This window comes from Pelodiscus sinensis, chromosome 3, assembly GCF_049634645.1.
Source record: "Pelodiscus sinensis isolate JC-2024 chromosome 3, ASM4963464v1, whole genome shotgun sequence".
NCBI lineage: Eukaryota > Metazoa > Chordata > Testudines > Trionychidae > Pelodiscus > Pelodiscus sinensis.
Genome location: NC_134713.1, coordinates 62,648,680 through 62,667,964, shown reverse-complemented (window position 1 = coordinate 62,667,964; position 19,285 = coordinate 62,648,680). Strand labels below are relative to the sequence as shown.

Below are 19,285 nucleotides of genomic sequence, written 5' to 3'. Positions count from 1 at the left end.
GGTGCAGTTTGATTCAAGTAGTAAAATTTTTCCCTTGTTTGGCTCCATGCTTTCTTTAACATATAATGCCACTTCCTCACTGGCCTACTGTGATTTCATGCCTGTGTATCAGCAGTAGGGATGTAAAATCCCATTTAATTGATTAACCAGTTAAACATGTGGTTTAAACAGTTAATCTGTTAAAGAGGGGTGAATGGGAGACAGGGCGGTCCAGCTTGGCTGGGCTTGAGTGCCCCCCCCCCCTCCCACCACAGACAGGGGCTCTTCAGCCTGGACAAAGCAGCCCCTGCCTGCAGCATGCTGTGGTGCTCTGTTCCTGGCATCAGGGTGGGGAGGCTTTGCACTTTGCCCCCGCCCCCCAGCAAAATATTTCAGCTGCTATTGTCTTAAAGGGTTTCTGCTTTGAGCAGCTTGGAGTTGCTGGCAGGCAGGGAGTCTGCTTCAGGATCCTGCAGGGCTGCTGATCAGGAGCCACCCAAGTAAGTACCTCCTGGCCACAGCCTGCCTCTGACATACACACACACCAGCTACCTCATCCAGCTCACCACCCAAGCCCTCTGTATCTCCCCTCCCCAGGTCACAACTCTCTCCCATACTCTGCACCCCCACCTACACTCCTCCCACAGGCTAGAATCCTCTCTGGCATCCGTATCCCCTTCCAGAACCTGCACCCCAAGCCTCTGCCCCAAATCACAACCGTCTTCTTCACTCAAACTCCCTTTCAGACGCCACACCCTTTCCTGTTCCCCAGTCCCATGCCCCAAGCTCCCTGCTGCGTCCAAGCCCCATTCCCACACCCACTCCATAGAAAAGTATGGACCTTGACCAAAATGTTGAGTGGCCCTCCCATCAAAAATTATTGCACATCCCTGATCTGAGGCATTTAGCAGAACAATTCCGATCATTATGGAGATGGGCAGGCACAAATTTTGAATTGTAAAAAGTTCTGTAAAGTTAAATATACAAAACGTATGGTGCTCTTCAACAACTCGTGATATGGAGTTGTGTATATCATAGAGAATGTATGATCTAATAAAAGAAACTGAACTATGCTTCCATCTGCACTGGGCTGAAGATGGCAGCTGCTGATAATCTGAACATTTTAGAAGACTAACCCAGACGTTATGTCATGGGATGATGATTTTAAGTAAATCATTACTGGCTCAGACATAAGTGTGTTTGAGTATTCCAGTGAACTCCACCCAACCGTGTGTTATGTGCACAATAGAAGAATGGTCTTGGCTTCCAGGCCATTCACCTCCTTTGATTTTTAACAATACATGTAGGTTTTCTCTTTCTCTGTGGGTTCCCTCAGTACAATTGATAAACCATGTACTTGGAATTATTTAGGAGTTGAAGGACTAACTTCAAGGTCCAGCAGTTAGAGATAACATGCATGACTGCTACCTTTACTTTGAATTTCTCTCAATCAACATAAATGGTGGCACTTTTTCTTTCTTCTCTTTGCAGTTTTCCAAATAATTTGTTATGTGGTTTCTACTGATACCTTCTTAGATTTACACATTAGGTAATGATGTTACTTGTATACATTTGGGGTTTTAGTATTCAAAATTAGGTTAAAAGTCTGAGAGGAGTAGCTGTGTTAATCTGTAACTTTAAAAAAACAATGAGCAGTCCTAACGCACCATAGAGACTAACATATATATCTCACAAACTTTTGTGGGCAAAACCCACTTCTTCAGATGAGTGGAGAAAAAAGGAAAAAGGTGCTTTAAATTGGGAGGTTTTTCCTTTTTTCTTCACTCATCTGAAGAAGTGGATTTTGCCCATAAAAGCTTGTGATACTATGTGTGTGTGTGTATGTATATATATATATATATATGTATATATATATATATATATGTATATATATATATATATGTATATATATGCGAATCTCTAAAATTAAGTTATTTGAATCTGATATAAGATAGGCATTGCAACTTTAAAATATCTTTGCTTGATAATGCTTTTTCCTTGATTACTGAATTAAAAACCTAGGCTTTTATGACTCCAAATCACCTTCAATGTGAAGTAGTTTTTTTATTAAACCAAAAGACAATTTCTCAAATACTTACCATGTTTGACTGCTATAAATGTTTAACTATGCTTGTGATTTATATCTGTTATTGATGCAGGTTTGTATTGTATTATGGTTCCTTTCTAATATGTATTGAAATGTTGTATATGATACATCGGGCTGGTCTTTTCTGCTGTTATTTAAAAGGAAAAGCTCATTGGTAGGATTTTTATGTTATTAAGCATATAAGTGAGTGTGTCTAGTCATAGCTGCACCTTAAATTATGGTTGGGAGTCAGATGTGGTTAGGCATTCACATCTGCAGTTATTGTTTTCTCTATAAAATCATCAGAAAGAAGGGGAAAAGTGGATGCATTCAGTTACTGTCCTTTCTTAGAAAGGATTAACTCTTCTCTGATCTTAAATTCCATTGTCTGTGGCTAGGTTGCGGAAATCTTCATCTGCTCTCAGATTTGAGGCTTGTTAGTAATATTGTCTGGTTGATTCAGTATCTCTGAAATTTAAGACACATAAAGGGAAGGGGAAAAGTTCAAAAATGTTTAGTTGATGAGAGCATTTTTACAGGCTAAGGCTACTACAGCAAGATACTTTGGCTAACCTCATGGAATTATTCAAACAGAACTCTTGTAAATTGCATTGTTAATGCCTCACTAATGTTGCAATAATTTAATAGCCTAACAGGGTTAATTTATAAAACCTGTCATAGTGGGAAGGTATTCCATCAGTGATGACCTGCATGGGTCAAAATACAAAATTAACAGTCATGCTAAGTTTTGTATAGCATTTTTATAATTTTGCTTTCAAAACTTTGACTCCCATTTTCTAAATGCTAGAGAAAAAAAATCACTTTGAACGTAGTCTACTTCTGAGCTTTAACAACTAAAGGAATACTGTATCCACCCAGGGGAGCCAGCATCTATATATGCTAGCATTGTTGAATGCAACTAGCTCTTCTAGAAAATTGGCATGGGCTCCCTCCATTAGACAGCATGCCAAACTTTTCCTTTGGGATTTAATTGATGTGTGCCAATGGCGTGATCTGCAACCTGAAATGTGTTCTGATTTAAGACTGTCTTCGATTCCTTTAGATACAAGTGAATTCTTCCATATTATGTTGCTTTGGGTGCTCCAAGGCTGGGATAGTAACAGAAGCAGCATCAGTTGCAGTTGTGGGATTACAATCTGGGTTTTGGAAAATCCCACAGATGAGTCTAAACTGGGCGGCCAAGACAATATTCCAGCCCTTAAAAATAAGTTGTGTGTGTTCCTAATGTCACTGCTGTGCTGTTCCTGTAGACCTTCCTGTGTTTTCCACTTTTTTTTTCCTTTGAAGGGAAAATCGTATTTACTGTACATTTTCCATAACATTGTATTTTAGGTATATGTACAGGTTAACAAAGCAGCAGAAGAAGATGAAAGCATAAAGAACCTGGCACAGGATTTCTTTAGAAAACTGGAGGCACGTGATGAGCAGACACTGTCAATGTGGCAACATTTTAGAGACTTCAGTATTGAAGAGTATGTCCGGATTTACAAGGTGCAAACCTTTGTCATTTGTCTCTGTGCAATCCTGGGATACTCTCCTTTCCTCCACTGTTCCATGACATCAATAATTGACATCTATGTAACAGTTTTTCAACCCTAAAATTTGTTCAAGAAATCACACCCTCGATACATATTCTGCTGAAATTTAGTCACCTTTGGAATGGAAGGAGCCACCAGGAGCTCAGACATTCCACCTTTTTACAGTATGCTTTACAACAGTAGGGAAAGGGGAAAACCTTTCCATATATGCTAAGGCAAACACTTTTCTTTTGCCAAAAGTGCCATAGTTTATGTAATAACCAGGCAGATCATGGTGATCTTAGTTGTGAATAGGGATGTAAGAACTAATTTAACCAGTTACACCAATAAGCAGTTGCTTATTGATTATGTCATGGTTAAATTCTTCTGTCCCGCAGACGTGTGCCAGCTCTCGGCTGCCGGACCTCCTCCTGGGGAGCCAGCTGCACTGCAGGCTCTGAAGTATAAGCCTTATATTGCAGAGCCTATAGTGCGGGGCGGCAGATTGCGCCACGGGAGCACCCCTCCAGCATCCTTCCCTCCCTGGTCCCACCTGGCCATAAACAGTTAACCATGTAACCACTAGGATTTTTAATAGTTATATGGTTACTGTTTTTAAATCTTTTTAACATCCCTAGTTGCAAAGCTCTTAGATATATGGGGACTTCACAAAACAAATCTAAGTAGACATTCAAGTTTCCATTCACATATTTATAGAATCCAAGATAAGGGTGCTGAATGACAAAGCAAATTTAAGCCTATGTAATCTATCTATATATTTTAGAAATGTGCATCTGTCTTTGAGTTGGTTTGTTCAGGAACTCATCTCTGAAAGAGCTAGAGCCACCAAATTTGGCATGCAACTTCCTCTAATCCTAACTTAAGAAAGGTCAGGGTTTGGTTGTGCCAAGAAAATGGGAGGTTCTGGGTATGGGACTGTTTTCCATAATCTGAAAAAGGATGGGGCAGAGAGAGGAGGGGCGTAAAAGGGAGGGACACAGTACTAAGAGTGGCTCACTGGGTGCTGCGAACACAGAGAGAGCCATATGCAGGAGTGGCCACTGGAGGCAACCACGCCACCAAGAGAGTGGCCAGCAGGGCTGGGGCTCCACTATCGTGCCTGCCACTAGACTGGGTAAGTAGCCTCCAGCCCCAAAACCTTCCACCCCACCCTGGGTTGAAAGAAAAGGTTACACTAGATGGGGGGGAGAGAGAGAGAGAGAGAGAGAGCCCTACTGGATGATAGCCCCCCCCACTCTCTCTCACCCCCCACACTCCCAGCCTCTTGCTCTGTCCCCTCCCCCCGATCCCCAAGGCCCTCCCCTAACTCCTGCCCCCGCCCTTCTCCTGCCTGCCCCCTGTCTTGAAAGACCCAGGCAATGCTGGGTAAGTCCTTTAGTGCATCTTTAATAAATTCCAACCCACTAAATTAAAATTCTAACCCATTTCATAAATTGCATAGGTGAATTGTTTTGTTTTAGCTTAGATTAATCTAACTTTATTATACAGAACAGCAAACATTGCAGATTCAATTGACCATGAGAAGTTACAATAACTGGAAGTAATAATAATCAGTACAAAAGCTATCTGCAGATAGCTAACAGTTAAAGTGAAATCCTCTCTCACCAACTGACATACAAGTAATACTAATTTTCATTATTTTATGGGAGAACTTGTGTTTTATTTTCATTTATAATAAATACTTAGGAAAGAACCTGTATCAGGTAAGGCAGATGCCTTTGCTCTGAAGTAAAATAAAATTGTGGCTACACGTCACCCTAAAACCAATGTGTAATGAACCTGAGATTAAATTAAAACCCAGCATCCCTTCCTTTGATAACTAATAATAAGTGTTCATGACTAAAATCCATCTTCACTCTCCCCATCTACGTGGCCTATAACACAGACCCATCATCTGACTTACAGCAAATTTAAGGACTTGAAGAAAGTCTAAATCTCATCCTAACAGTGTTTTCCTTTCTGTTCCTGGAAACTTTCAGCGTCTAGGGGTGCATTTTGATGACTATTCGGGAGAATCATTTTATCAAGAGAAGTCCCAGGAAGTTCTGAAGATGTTAGATTCTAAAGGACTCCTTCACAAAACAATGTAGGAAAGGTTCTTTTGTTTTCATTATAACAATTTTGATTTTTTTTAACTCTTTGCTATTGTTGCTGTGGGGGACATATATATCAAAATAAATATGTAGCTCAATATTGATGTTGTTTTCCTTTATTATGTGGGAGAACCTAATCTTCTCCAAGTACAGTCCTTGTGGGTGCTCCACTCAAGTATCGATGCGTCCTCACGTTGGTGATTGGAGAATTTTGCTTAGCAGTGCCTTCCCATGTCACGCACACACAGGATCCATCTCACACTGTTTTCGTCCATTGGCTGCACATGCGGCACGGGTCCCCTCAGTTCCTTTTCTGCTGTCTTCAGCAGAAGATGGAGTCTCCAAGCAGTGCCTTTCTGACTGAAAAGAAAAGGAAAGATTAGTTTGTTAGCATTGTTAGGGATTTTAGTAGTTCTTAGTTAGTTGTTACTTAGTTCTAGTTCATTTAAAAAAAAAAAAAGTTCTGCCCCGTTTTTTTCTTTTTTTCTCATCTAAGTTCTTCGGATCCCAGTTTTTCTTCTCATCGTGCCAGGTTCCTCCAGCTTTAAGAAGTGTGACTCCTGCAGGGACTTGATGCCCTTTTTTGACGGGCATACTTTCAGAATAAAATGTCTGGGTGAGGATCATGTGGTGCAGAAATGCCCACATTCCCAAAACATGACAGCCAGAGTGAGAAAGGGCTGGGAGACGAGGCTTAAAAACCTCCTATAGAAGAAATCCCTTCAGCCGCTGGAGTCAAAGTCTAGCAAACCTTTGCAACCACCAACTCCGGACAAAACGGCCAATACATCTCCTATAAGGGACTCCCTCAGGTTCCAGGGCTCTCCGGCTTGGTCCTTGCCTTCAGCATCTCTTGCCGGGCATTCACTGGTGCTGTCTATCTCCAGCACTGTGGAAAAGCAAACAATGGTACCTCCAAAAAGGTGGAGACAGAGCCAAAGAGAAAATCCAGCTTCTCCACACCATCCGGGATGGCTTCTCGCCTAGCACCGACCAAGGCAGTCATGCTGCCACCGCTAGTGTCGATGGATGCATCAGCACCAGTGCAACCTTCTGACTACTGCTGTCCACCAGCACATAAACATATACCAGCACCAGAAGCAAAGCAGTCTTACCAGAAAAAGATCCGCACGCAGTACCAAACACCACAGCATCAGTTCACCTCCCCACTCTCCTATAATTGTGGAATTAGACCCACACCAAAGCTCTTCAGAGAATGTTTCTTTCTCGCCTAAACCATTGTCTCTGGGCACCGTACATGGCACCGCTCATGGGAGCAGATTCTCCTCCCAGCACCCTTCTCCAACAGGTTCAGTGGCATCGTACCATTCTACTAGGAACTATCCAACACACCATCTGCCACAGTACCCGGGATTTAACTACTGTTGGCCATATCCACCACAACTGTTCCAACCCCAGTGGCCACCTTGGTAACCCTGGAAACAATATCACACCCACTCCTCACATTCATCGTTCACATGAATCAGCAGTGGCAACCCAGGCACACTCACATTCTCCTGCCACCTCCACACAATCTTCCCTGTCCCACCATCCGTGCTCACCTTCTGTGGCCACTCAAGCAGATCCTGTGGATGAGGATGATGACTTGCCTCACTCGGACTCTGATAGCCAATATCCAGTCTCTGTCTTCTTCATCTCCGGACAAAGCTGTTTTCCCCTCATCTTTCTCCTTCTACAGATGATATGAAACAATTTCAGGACTTATTCAAAAGGGTGGCACAATCCCAAGACAGTGCACTGCAGGAGGTACAAGAAAAACAACACAAGTTACTAAAAATTCTACAACCTACCACATCCTTCAAAATAGCTTTACCAATAGATGAAGCCATCATGGAACCCCATCAGAGCCAATATGGCAAACATCGGCCTCTATTCCTCCCCCTAATTGCAGGACGGATAGAAAATACTTTGTCCCAGCTAAGGGGATGGATTTTTTTTTCTCCCACCCCTATTCTAATTCGTTGGTGGTGAACTTGGTCCATCATCACTCTAGGCAGCCACAATTTAAATCCATGCCCCAAGACAAGAAGCATAAGCAGCTGGACATTTTTGGGAGAAAAGTATTCTCCTCTGCCACTTTGCAATTCTGCATCTCCAACTAAACTGCCCTCCATACAAATTATACCAGACTTCAGGAGCTCTTAAATAACCTCCCTAAGCAAAAGATGTCCCAGCTCCAGTCCGTAATGAAGGAGGGCCAGTCAATAGCACGAATAGTGCTGCAGGCATCCAGGGATGTAGCAGGTATGGCACCTAGAACCATGGTGACAGCAATAGTTATGCACTGCACATTGTGGCTGCAATCATCTGGCATCCCATGGGAGATACAAAGGTAGAGGACCTCCCGTTTGACAGAAACCAACTCTTTGTTGCGAAAATGGACAGAGTCCCTCGCTCAGTGAAGCACCCACGCACTAACCTTTGCACATTAGGCATGTACACACCACCTGATAAGAGAAGAAGGTACACTCCCTACCAGAGACCGAGGGATACCTCCTACCATAGAAAACAGCAAAGATCATTCGATCATAGGTCTGAACAACAGCTGAACAGAAGAAGAGCGCAGCACAACCAGTCATCTGCCCCTCAGCTGCGGACAGCAAAGCAGCAAATTTGAAAATGTGGTCAAAGGTCTAAGCGACCACCCCATGAAACCAGTTCATGCTACTTGCATCTTTTACCACTACCTGAGGCCCTTTTCCCACCAATGGGACCTTATTACTATGGACCAATGGATCCTCAAAATCATCAAAACAGGCTATACTATCTCCTTCCACACACCCCTCCCTGTCCCTTTTCAGGGACCCCTTTCATGAGTTCCTTCTACAAACGGAGGTACAAAAACTACTCAGCTTGGGGGCAATAGAGATGATCCCTACTGAATTCCACGGAAGCGGGTTTTATTCCACCTATTTCCTCAATTCCAAAAAGACAGGAGGTTGGAGGCCCATTTTAGATCTCAAAGCTTAACAGGTTCCCCGCAACCACAAATCCAGGATAGTGACTTTAGGAACCATTATACTGCACTAGACAAGGAGGACTGGTTCTTAGCCCTCAACCTTCAAGATGCATACTTCCACATAACTATCCACCCTTCATGCAGGAGGTTTCTCAGGGTTGCAGTAGGCACAGTCACCACCTGAATCAAGTCCTTCCCTTTGGACTATCCACAACACTGCGCATATTTTCCAAAACTCTGGCCATAGCGATTGCATTCCTAAGAAGGCAGGGGGTCATCATGTTCCCCTACTTCAATGATAGTTTAATCAAAGGTACTTCATGACAACAAACTCTAATCATGACAAACATGACCAAGGACGTTTTCTCCCACGTAGGCCTACTCATAAACATTCAGAAGTGCACCTTTGAGCCTACTCAGAAAATAAAGTTTATTGGGGCATCCCTGAATAGCCTGATGGCCAGAGCCTCTCTTCCCCTATATTGCTTCCAAACCTCATGCAACCTCTTACACAGTGTGCTCCATGCCCCTTTTACAACCACTCACACATGCTTTCAGATCCGGGGTCACATGGCAGCTACCGCCCTTGTGGTACAGCTTGGCTGTGTCCAGACTCAGGGTTTTTTTCGGGAAAAGTAGCCTTTTTCCGAAAAAACTTCACCTGCGTCTAGACTGCAGCCGCGTTCTTTCGAAATTAAATCGAAAGAATGCAGCTTTTCTTTCGACGGCGGTAAACCTCATTGCACGAGGAAGAACGCCTTCTTTCGAAAGTGCTCTTTCGAAAGAAGGCGTTCTTTAATGTAAATAGGGCTTCTTCAAAAGAGAGCATCCAGACTCACTGGGTGCTTTCTTTCGAAAAAGCGGCTTGCTTTTTCGAAAGTTCCGCATGCAGTCTAGACGCTCTCTTTCGAAAGAGTATCTTTCGAAAGAGGCTTGCAGTCTAGACATAGCCCTTGCGAGACTATGCATGCACTGCCTACAGACATGGCTAGCATCATTTACATTCCCAATCAACACAGCCTTGCCAAACATCTCACACTTCTGCCATTAGTGCTGACATCACTGCAATGGTGGACTCTCCACACAATTTCCTCACTGGAATGCCTTTCATCGCCTGGATCCATCAAGGGTAATTACTACAGAAGCATCCCTAATAGGGTGGGATGCCCAATGTAGGAAACAGACAGTCCAGGGCAGATGGTCACACCACAGGGAAATGAGGCTTCACATCAACATATTAGAACTCAGGGCGGGTCACAACACATGCATGCATTTCCTTCCACTCATCTGAGGCCAGACCATACGTGTCCTCACGGACAACTCACCATGTATGTTCTATAACAGTCGGCAGGGGGTGTCCAATCACGCTCACTATGTGACGAGGCAATAAAGATCTGGAACTGGTGCACGAAGACCCAACATTACACCAATGGCAATGTACACACCAGATCTGTAGAACATCACGGCAGACAAAGTGAGCAAACACTTCTCCAAACAGCATGAGTGGGAGCTCAGCTTGAAGACTATCCTGTTTTTATTTCAGCACTGGGGATTCCCTATCATAGATCTTTTTGCGACAGCATCCAGTTGCAAGTGCCACCATTTTTGCTCCAGAGCGGGTCAGGGCAAGTGCTCAGAAGGTGATACCTTTACTATATCATGGACAGCTCTGCTCTTATACACATTTCCACCGATTCCCCTGTCTCCAGGGTGATCAACAAGATTCGCGCGGACCGTGCAACGGTCCTCATGATTGCTCCTTATTGGCCAAGACAACCATGGTTTCCATACCTCTACCATCTCTCGATTGCCTAAATGATTTCCCTCCCCATCACTCCCCACTTGCTGACCCAACATCAAGGGAAAACTCATCACTGCAAGCACTCAAGATCACCACATGGCTTTTCCCTGGTTCCAAAATGAAGAACTTACCTGTTCCGAGAGAATAAAGTAGATCCTCCTCAATAGCCGATGTCCTTCAACAAGGTATACCTACCAAAAATAAACGGAGATGATTTCAGGAATGGTGCAAGCAACGTCAACTACAACCACATACCACCCCGATACCTGCCATGTTAGAATACTTGATGGACCTCTTTGACGAAGGTGTCTCTCTGTTCCCTATGGGTCCACCTTTCCGCCATCACCATCTTCCACAGTTTGGTGAATGAATTATCTGTGTTTGCCCATCCAATCACAAAGTGTTTCCTGGCAGGTTTATGAAAGAAACACCCGCACTTACACCCTCCCATACTGCACTGGGATTTGAACCTTGTGCTGGGCACATTAACAAGACCACTTTTTGAGCCACTGGCAACTGCTGCCTCACAACAGCTGGTCATGAAAGTGGCCTTTATTGTTGTGATCACATCCGCCAGGCTGGTAAGTGAAATCGCAGGTTTTATGGTGGACCTCCCATGTACCATTTTCACCAAGAATAAGGTTATCCTCAGGCCTCATCCAAAATTTCTACCAAAAGTTAGATCTGAATTCCATAACAACAAACCCATCCATTTACCTGCCTACTATCCCAAACCTCTGAGTTCTCCCAGGGAAGCGATGCCACACACCTTGTCTGCAAGGCGAGCACTTATGTTCTATATAGACGGGACCAAGAAATTCAGATGATCAAGGAGACTTTTTATTTCTATGTCCGGTCCCCACAAGGAAACAGCAGTCTCTGCACAATGTATTTCAAAGTGGATTGCAAACTGTATATATATTTCGTACCAACTTCAGAATAAGGACCCACCTCAGACAATCACCGTACACTCCACGTAGGCAACAGCCACATCAACTGCTTTTTTGCATAATGTGTTCCTTGCTGACATCTGCAGGGTGGCCACATGGTTCTTACATCACTCCTTTGCACAAAATTATGCGCTACGGTAAGGACCAATACCTATCACTTTCGTAGCTGGCGCATTCCTTGCCTCTTCTCATCTATAACTCAAAACCCACCTCTGCAAGCAGCCGGTATTGCTCTGTAGTCACCTGAGTGGAGCACCAACAGGGACGCTACTTGACAGAGAAGTTACTCGTCTTGTGCAAGTAATGATAGTTCTTTGAGATGTGTGTCCCTGTGAGTGCTCCACTACCCTCCCTCCCTCCCTGTTATTTTGGAGTCCGTTATAGGAGTTCTGGTAGAAAAGAAATGGAGGGGGCCCATGTTGTGCATGCAGCCAACAGATGAAAATAGTGTGAGATGGTGACATTGCATGCATGACGCAGGAAGACATTCCTAGGCAAAAATCTCCAATCACCAGCACAAGGATGCATCAGCACCTGAGTAGAGCACCCACAGGGACATATATCTCAAAGAACCATTGTTTTACTACACAAGGTGAGTGACTTCTTCTTCCTCTTCCTCCCAGCTAATGTAGAAGTGGAGTTGCAGCAAAAATTAGGCACAGTGAAAGAGTTTCATATTGGGATGGAAAATGGTTTTCTAGACTAATTACTGGAATCACTATGGCCGGTTATGATGTTTATTAGACATATAATACCTAGTGGTATATGCTACTTAATACAGTAAAACTCCATTGGTCCGGCATCTGACGGTCCGGCACTCCTGATGGTCCGGCACCATCAGGAACCCGGAAGTGCTCTGCAGCCGGACCATTGGAGCTGCTCTGCCTCCAGCTTCCCCTATTCAGCCGCTGCTAAAACTGACCAGCAGCTGAATCGGGGAAGCCGAAGGCAGAGCAGCTGGGGCGCTGCAGGGTAGGTCCCCTAGCGCTGCCCTTGGGGGCTGCGGGACCAACCCGGCAGCACCCCAGGCGTCCCCGATTCAGCCGCTGCTGAAATTGACCAGCGGCTGATTCCGGGAAGCCCGGGGCAGAGCTGCTCTGCCTCAGGCTTCCTGGAGTCAGCTCTTGGTCAATTTCAGCAGCGGCTGACTTGGGGACGCTTGAGGCAGAGCAGCTGGGGTGCTGCTGGGTTGGTCCCTCACCGCCGCTCCTCGGCGCTACTGGATCAACCCGGCAGCACCCCAGCTGCTCTGCCCCAGGCGTCCCCAAGTCAGCCGCTGCTGAAATTGATCAAGAGCTGACTCCGGGAAGCCCAGGGCAGAGCTGCTCTGCCTCAGGCTTCCTGGAGACAGCTCTTGATCAATTTCAGCAGCAGCTGACTTGGGGACGCCTGGGGCAGAGAAGCTGGGGTGCTGCAGGGTTGATCCAGTAGTGCCGAGGAGCGGCGGTGCGGAACCAACCCAGCAGCACCCCAGCTGCTCTGCCCCAGGCGTCCCCAAGAGCAGCTGGGGTGCTGCCTGGTTGGTCTCGCCGCGCCAAGGGTCGGCGTTACCCCGACCAACCTGGCAGCACTCCAGCTGCTCTGCCCCAGGCGGCTCCGATTCAGCCGCTGCTGGTCAGTTTCAGCAGCAGCTGAATCAGGGATGCTTGGGGCAGAGCCGGACTATCAGAAGGGGGGGCTATGAGGGGTTTAGGGTGGCACCCCCCCACCACCAAGACCCCTCATAGCTCCCCTTTCCGATAGTCCGGCATATCTGATAATCCGGCACCCCCTGGGTCCCAAAGGTGCCGGATTATCGGAAGTTTACTGTACATTGTCAATACTTCAGGTCAAGGATACATCTAATTCAATCTTAACTTTTGTGGAACCAACACTCATAATGGATGAGCCACAAGATCGAGAACACGCAATTCTCTGCTATCAGCAATTGAAGGCAAGGTGAAAAAAGTGGTTATGAAAGAGATGTAAAGGTGTAGAAGAAACTTCCTCTGTGCACAAGAGGAGTGAGATTGTTCCAAGAATAGTGGGCAGCAGGAAGAGAGAGATTCTTTTTCCTGGATTCTGTATTTCCGTTCTGGTTTGTAGTTATTTCAAATGATGGGAATTGTTTTATTTGTTTTTAATTTTCAGCAAAGGAACAAAAGTAGTGGATCTTTCTGAAAAAAGAGACCTCTCATTGTGTTCCACTGTAATGCGTAGTGATGGGACATCTCTTTATATAACAAGGCAAGTGTGTGTTTGTGCTAGACTTTGGATTTAGTTCAGTGGTAGACTCTTGTGTAATTCACATTAATAGTCGTTTTTAGGGACTTAAACACTGGAAACTTTGTATTTCAGGATCACTATAAGATGTTCACCAGTCAATAATCAGAATAATTTTTGAAGGTTACAATGACAATATAACTATGGAGAGAGAGAGAAAGTTACTTTTAAAAAATGAAACCTTGTTTTTCTAGACGTAAGGCCATGTCTTCACTTTCTGTGCTGGAGATCAATTTTCTGGCAGTTGAGTTAGTGGATCTAGTTAAGACCTGCTAAATCAAATGCAGAACATGGAAAAACCTCTATAATGCACATGTTCATTTTTACAGTTCTCTCCCTATCCATAGTGTTAAAGAATTTTCCCAGCAGGCAACCCATTCTGCGTAAAAAGATATATTAATTTGATTGATAGTTTCTCATCTCTTCCAGAGATATTGCAGCTGCTATAGACCGAATGAATAAATATAACTGTGACACTATGATTTATGTGGTAAGTAATTTTAGTTCCATAGATATCTTTGAATTGAACTCTTCTATTAATGCAGAGCCTTTTTTGTTCTCAGTATCACCATGGCACATAGTATGTGGCATCACAGTAGACATTTACAATAGGTACATTGTGCAGAGCAAAAGTCGAATTAAGATACACAACTTCAGCTATCTCAGTTGCGTATCTGAAGCTGAAATAGCTTAATTCAGCTTTTGGCGCTGTCTACACAGCGGGAAGTTGAAGGAAGATCACTCTTCCTTTGACTTCCCTTACTCCTCGTGAAATGAGGGTTGCAGGAGCCAGAGTAAGAAGTCCTCAAGCTCTCCATTATTTTGAAATAAAGGCTTGTAGTGTAAACATGCTCCCAGATGGCCTCATTGTACAATAGCAATTCCTCAGTGTCAGACAGTGAGTCTCAATCCTATTTTGGTTCATGACCCACCAAATGGCTGAAAAATCATGTGAGACTCATCCTTTTGAAAATTAATTGTAATTTGCTTAAAAATAGCTTTTACTCAATCAGCACATTTTCCAGATAAATATTGTTATTAAATATTTAATCACATTAAAAGTTTATTTTTACAATTGTTTTTAGTATAGAGAAGAATTTAAAATAAGCTATTAAAGTCATGTTCTAAAATCCATTTACATAGCGCTTTAATTTAAGGTTCCAATATATTGTCACAAATGTGAATTTTTTAGTTTTGTTTATAATAAATCAGTTTCTGTATTGTTGGTTCACTTAGAATTGCACATCAAGAGCCATTTAATCCATCTGGGCAATGCAGTAGCAGACTGGAAGCATTTTAACTGTGTGCTATTTTTTAACATGACTTCAGTAATATTAGTAATGGATAGATCCGTTGTGTAAAGCTTCTTAGTTTCAGCAATTGTAAAGATTCAGACTGTAATGCCTTTTAAGGTTTTTTCAGAGATCAAGGTAACCTTTTGAAAATCACTTTTTGTTATATGGGGTCAGTTAACATCCTCCGGGAAGCAAATGTACAGGTTTCTTGGCATGCTTCTTATGATATGTCTGGAGGTGTACAATGTGGTTGGTATCATACTGTCATTAACCAGTATAATGTTACATAATACGCCTTTGAAAGACTTATTGGATCCAGTAACTGTAAAACCAAACCAGACCTTTTTAGCTTTTCATTGTCTAAATTTCCATTAGCTTGACTTCCCTATTGTGACATGGGAATAATGTCTTTACCACCAAAGCATGCAGCATTCCTTGTCATCAAGGAGCTGCATGCCCAAAGAGAAAGCAGTGCTCCGGAAGTTATGGACATTGTTTCTAATGTAGAAGTAGCTGATGTGTGCATTGTTCACCTGCATTTGCTCCTGTGATTGCCATGAGTTATAAGAAAGGGACAAAGTTGCAATAACAAAACACTTTGCACCAAAATAGAATGTAGGCTGAAATTGATAGAGAGATGGACCAGTGCAGGGTCAGTGCCATATTGTAGCATGAGAAAGAGAAGCAAACACCTCAATTTTAGTAATTGTTCAGTCCTTATGTCTCAGTTTCTTAGTCTCTCTGGCCTAATCCTTATGTACTTGAAACAAAAGCTAGAACCTGCAAGGTAGCTAGTATGACCATTGAAATAACAGTGTCTCCGAGAAGTTAGAAATGAAAATCACCTACCAAGTCACCTAATCCAGCTCTCATCTGTCCTCTTGTATGATAACAGATGCATGGAATTACTAAGGGGTTTGGATACTTCTACTAATCCTTTCTGGCAGTTCTCTCTCTTTTTTTGGCTGAAATTAATGTTAATAAAAATTGATTATTAATAGCTGTTGTTATGCAAACTGTGGGTAGACCTTGTCCAGTCATCCTCACGCAGCTTTGTCAGTGACCTGATTGATCCCAGATCTCTTAGAAGTAGGATGTTCAATGTCACTGATTTGTACCAGATTACATGATAGTGTTTTTTAATGTCCATCAAATTCAGTGCTTCATGTGGCCCATCAAATCCAATGATGGATTTGACTCTAGGTTACCTGAAGTTAGACCTCTATGAACCTAACGTAAATACAGATGATTTCTACCCTATGTTTGATAGATATTCAGTTATTTTATACACACATATTTTGAGTTCTAGTGGTTATTCATACTGAGGCAGCCAGGGGGGGTGGGCTTATTGGATAGCCAAATACTCGACTACTCACTTACATCCCTACTGCACATTTAGCAGATGTTTTCAAGAACTGTCCACAGGGACTCCAAGATCTTGTTCTTGAGTAGTAACAGCTCTTTTAGGTCCCGTCATTTTGTAGGTGATGTTGGGATTATATTTTTCCAATGTGCATTAATTTGCATTTTTCAGTGTTGAATTTCATTTGCTGTTTCGTTTGCCAAGTCCCCCCTCTCATTCTTCACAGTCACCTTTGGACTTTAACCATCTTGAATAATTTTGTATCATCTGCAAACTTTGCCACTTCACCATTCATTTCCATTTCCTGCTCATTAATGAATACATTGAATGGCACAGTTCCCAGTATCCCAAGGGAACCTTGCTGTTTATTTCTCTCCATTGTGAAAACTGACCATTTATACCTACCCTTTGTTTCCTGCTTTTAACCAGTTACTAATCCATGAAAAGACCTTCCCTCTAACCTATGACAGCTTAATTTGCTTGAGACACTTTGACAAAGACTTCCTGAAAGTCCAACTGGATAACCCTTGTACCTGTATGTGTTTGGCTCCCTCAAAAGATTCTAGTTGAGGGACATGATTTCCCTGTACAATAGCCATGTTGACTCTTCCCTAACAAATCATGTTAATTTGAGTGTATGATAATTCTGTTAGTATGGTTTCAACCAGATCGCCTGGTATTGAAGTGAAGCTTAGTGGCCTATAATTGCCAGGATTGCATCTGAAGCCTTTTTTACAGACACTCTTGGTGGATGTCAGTTCTGGAGAGGCAGATGATTTAGCCCACACCAAGGAACTGCCTTGTGGCTATCAGTGGAAACCTTTCAGCCAGTTCTGGTATATCATTTATAGGCTTTTATGGGGTTCTTTCAATATTTGTATTGATGATGTAAATCAAGTGCCAATGGCAGGGCTTCAAGGTTCAGCACTGACTGTGAATGCATCCTTTCTGATGTGAGATTTGACAAATGTATGAATTCAAAGGTGAAAATTATAGTGGATTAATTGAAAGGCCTGTACAATAATTATACAGTTGTTTTTTTAAAAAATATAAAGTATTTTATCAGTAGTAAGATGATAGAACATGTTGATGTCAACATACTTACACTATTATATCTTTCAACATTCTGTTTTGTTAGATCTAAGTTCTGCTGACTCCTTATCTAAGCAAATGTGTCTTCTAAAATGCACCCATTTCCTCCCAAAGACAGATAAAAGTCAATTTACTCACTTTGAACATCTGTTCCAAATACTGAAGCTCATGGGCTATGAATGGGCAGAAAGGTAGGTGTGGGTGTCATAGTTGCTACTTTTTAGGGGGAGGTGAGATATATTAAAAAGGATAAACAGCAATGATCATCAGAAATCCTTTAATATGCCCCTTGAAACTTCTTGGTATGAGAAGTAGGGTACATAAAAGCAAGAAAGGATGACATATTGCTTATCAAAGACATTGCACCTCAGTATCTATAGTAGAGTGTAGTCGAATAGTAATCATAAGAACTAATATACTTTTACGTGTGTGACATTTTTAAATCCTGCCTCTTTAACTATTGTACTGAGTCTTCCATATTAAAACCTACCATAGCTGCTAGAAATTACCAGTCTCCCAAGAGTGTATGAATGACCAGGTTTTCATATTCTTGGTCCTTTCCGTCTAATTATGAGATGTGCATGGAGATGTGTTATTTGAAGTGAGGTAATGATGTTGTTGCTGAGCTATCTGTATTGAATGATGTTTGTTCAGCTGTTACTACTACATCCTGGTTCAGGGCCATGCCTGGACAAACATTGCAGTCATTTCTGTTGATTAAAATATGATTTGAAATAGCTTGCTGTTTGCAATGCAGGTGTCAGCATCTGTCGTTTGGTCTAGTGCAGGGGATGAAGACAAGAAAAGGAGAGGTGGTTTTTCTGGAAGACGTTTTAAATGAAGCTTGCTCAAGGATGTTACAAAACATGGCTTCTGCAAAAAGTAAGTTGATTTAGGTCTTACTCATTTCTCTTGAAATATTCCCATGCAGAATACAATACTTTTTTCTTCTCTACCCCATCACGCACACCAGGCCCAGTAATTCAGAGCAATAAGCTCTGATCTATGTCTTTTCACCACCTGTGATGATATAAATAATGTAGTAGTAACATTTCCTCTTCCATAGCTAGAATCTCAAATAACTTTCCCAAACAATGGGTGGCCATACAGCTTGTAAAACATGGAAAGAACTTTGCCTCATAGCAATACTACCATATAGGGAAGCTATTGCATGGCCATCAAGACAAATCACTTTTATCCTAAAATAAGAATCCAGGAATGAATGACACTCAAGCACCTAAATCACTTGAAAATGGAACTTAATCTCTTCACTCTCACAGGCATCTCTGAAAGTTTTACCCACTACTCTTCATCTTGCTCTGCCTCACTTCCCTCATTGTACAATGGTAATAGCTTCCTAACACAAAGGGGTGTATGCATCTCATTAATGTGTGAGGTGCTCAGATATGGTGGGTGGGTGGGGGTGAGAGGTGGGGAAGGCCAAAGGTACCTACCTGCCATTTGTTGCTTTGAAAACCTGGTAGTAATCTGGATTATTTAAGTGTCAGTCAAAAACTCATCATTCTTACTGTTAAAACTCCACATAACTGTATGCAGCCTACATTTTCATTCTTGTATCTGTTAACACCTTCTGACAAGCCCCATCTTCTGTGGAATACTTTTTCCTTAATGCTCTTTGTGTTCCCTTAGTGCTATCTTCCCTGCTTACTCCTGGGGGAATTCTGTGCCAAAAAGTTAAATATTTTAACTTTATAATATTTTATACACAGCATTTTAAAACTCTGAATAGTTTATATGACATAACACGATTTAATCACACCAGTTTCAATTATTTTGGTAATTTATTTCAAAATACTGGTCAACA

At 42.6% G+C, this 19,285-nt stretch overlaps 1 protein-coding gene across 3 annotated transcripts in view; it reads left to right on the top strand.

The window, feature by feature from the left end:
• The window catches only part of RARS2 (arginyl-tRNA synthetase 2, mitochondrial), a 68,964-nt gene that overhangs the window by 35,598 nt on the left and 14,081 nt on the right, over nucleotides 1-19,285 (top strand). For all 3 annotated transcript variants that reach the window (XM_075923859.1, XM_075923860.1, XM_075923861.1), the window contains 6 exons: nucleotides 3,419-3,577; nucleotides 5,604-5,710; nucleotides 13,579-13,674; nucleotides 14,140-14,200; nucleotides 17,575-17,651; nucleotides 18,218-18,342. In XM_075923859.1, the coding sequence (XP_075779974.1) occupies nucleotides 3,419-3,577; nucleotides 5,604-5,710; nucleotides 13,579-13,674; nucleotides 14,140-14,200; nucleotides 17,575-17,651; nucleotides 18,218-18,342 (625 nt within the window). The remainder of the gene's footprint in view (nucleotides 1-3,418; nucleotides 3,578-5,603; nucleotides 5,711-13,578; nucleotides 13,675-14,139; nucleotides 14,201-17,574; nucleotides 17,652-18,217; nucleotides 18,343-19,285) is intronic.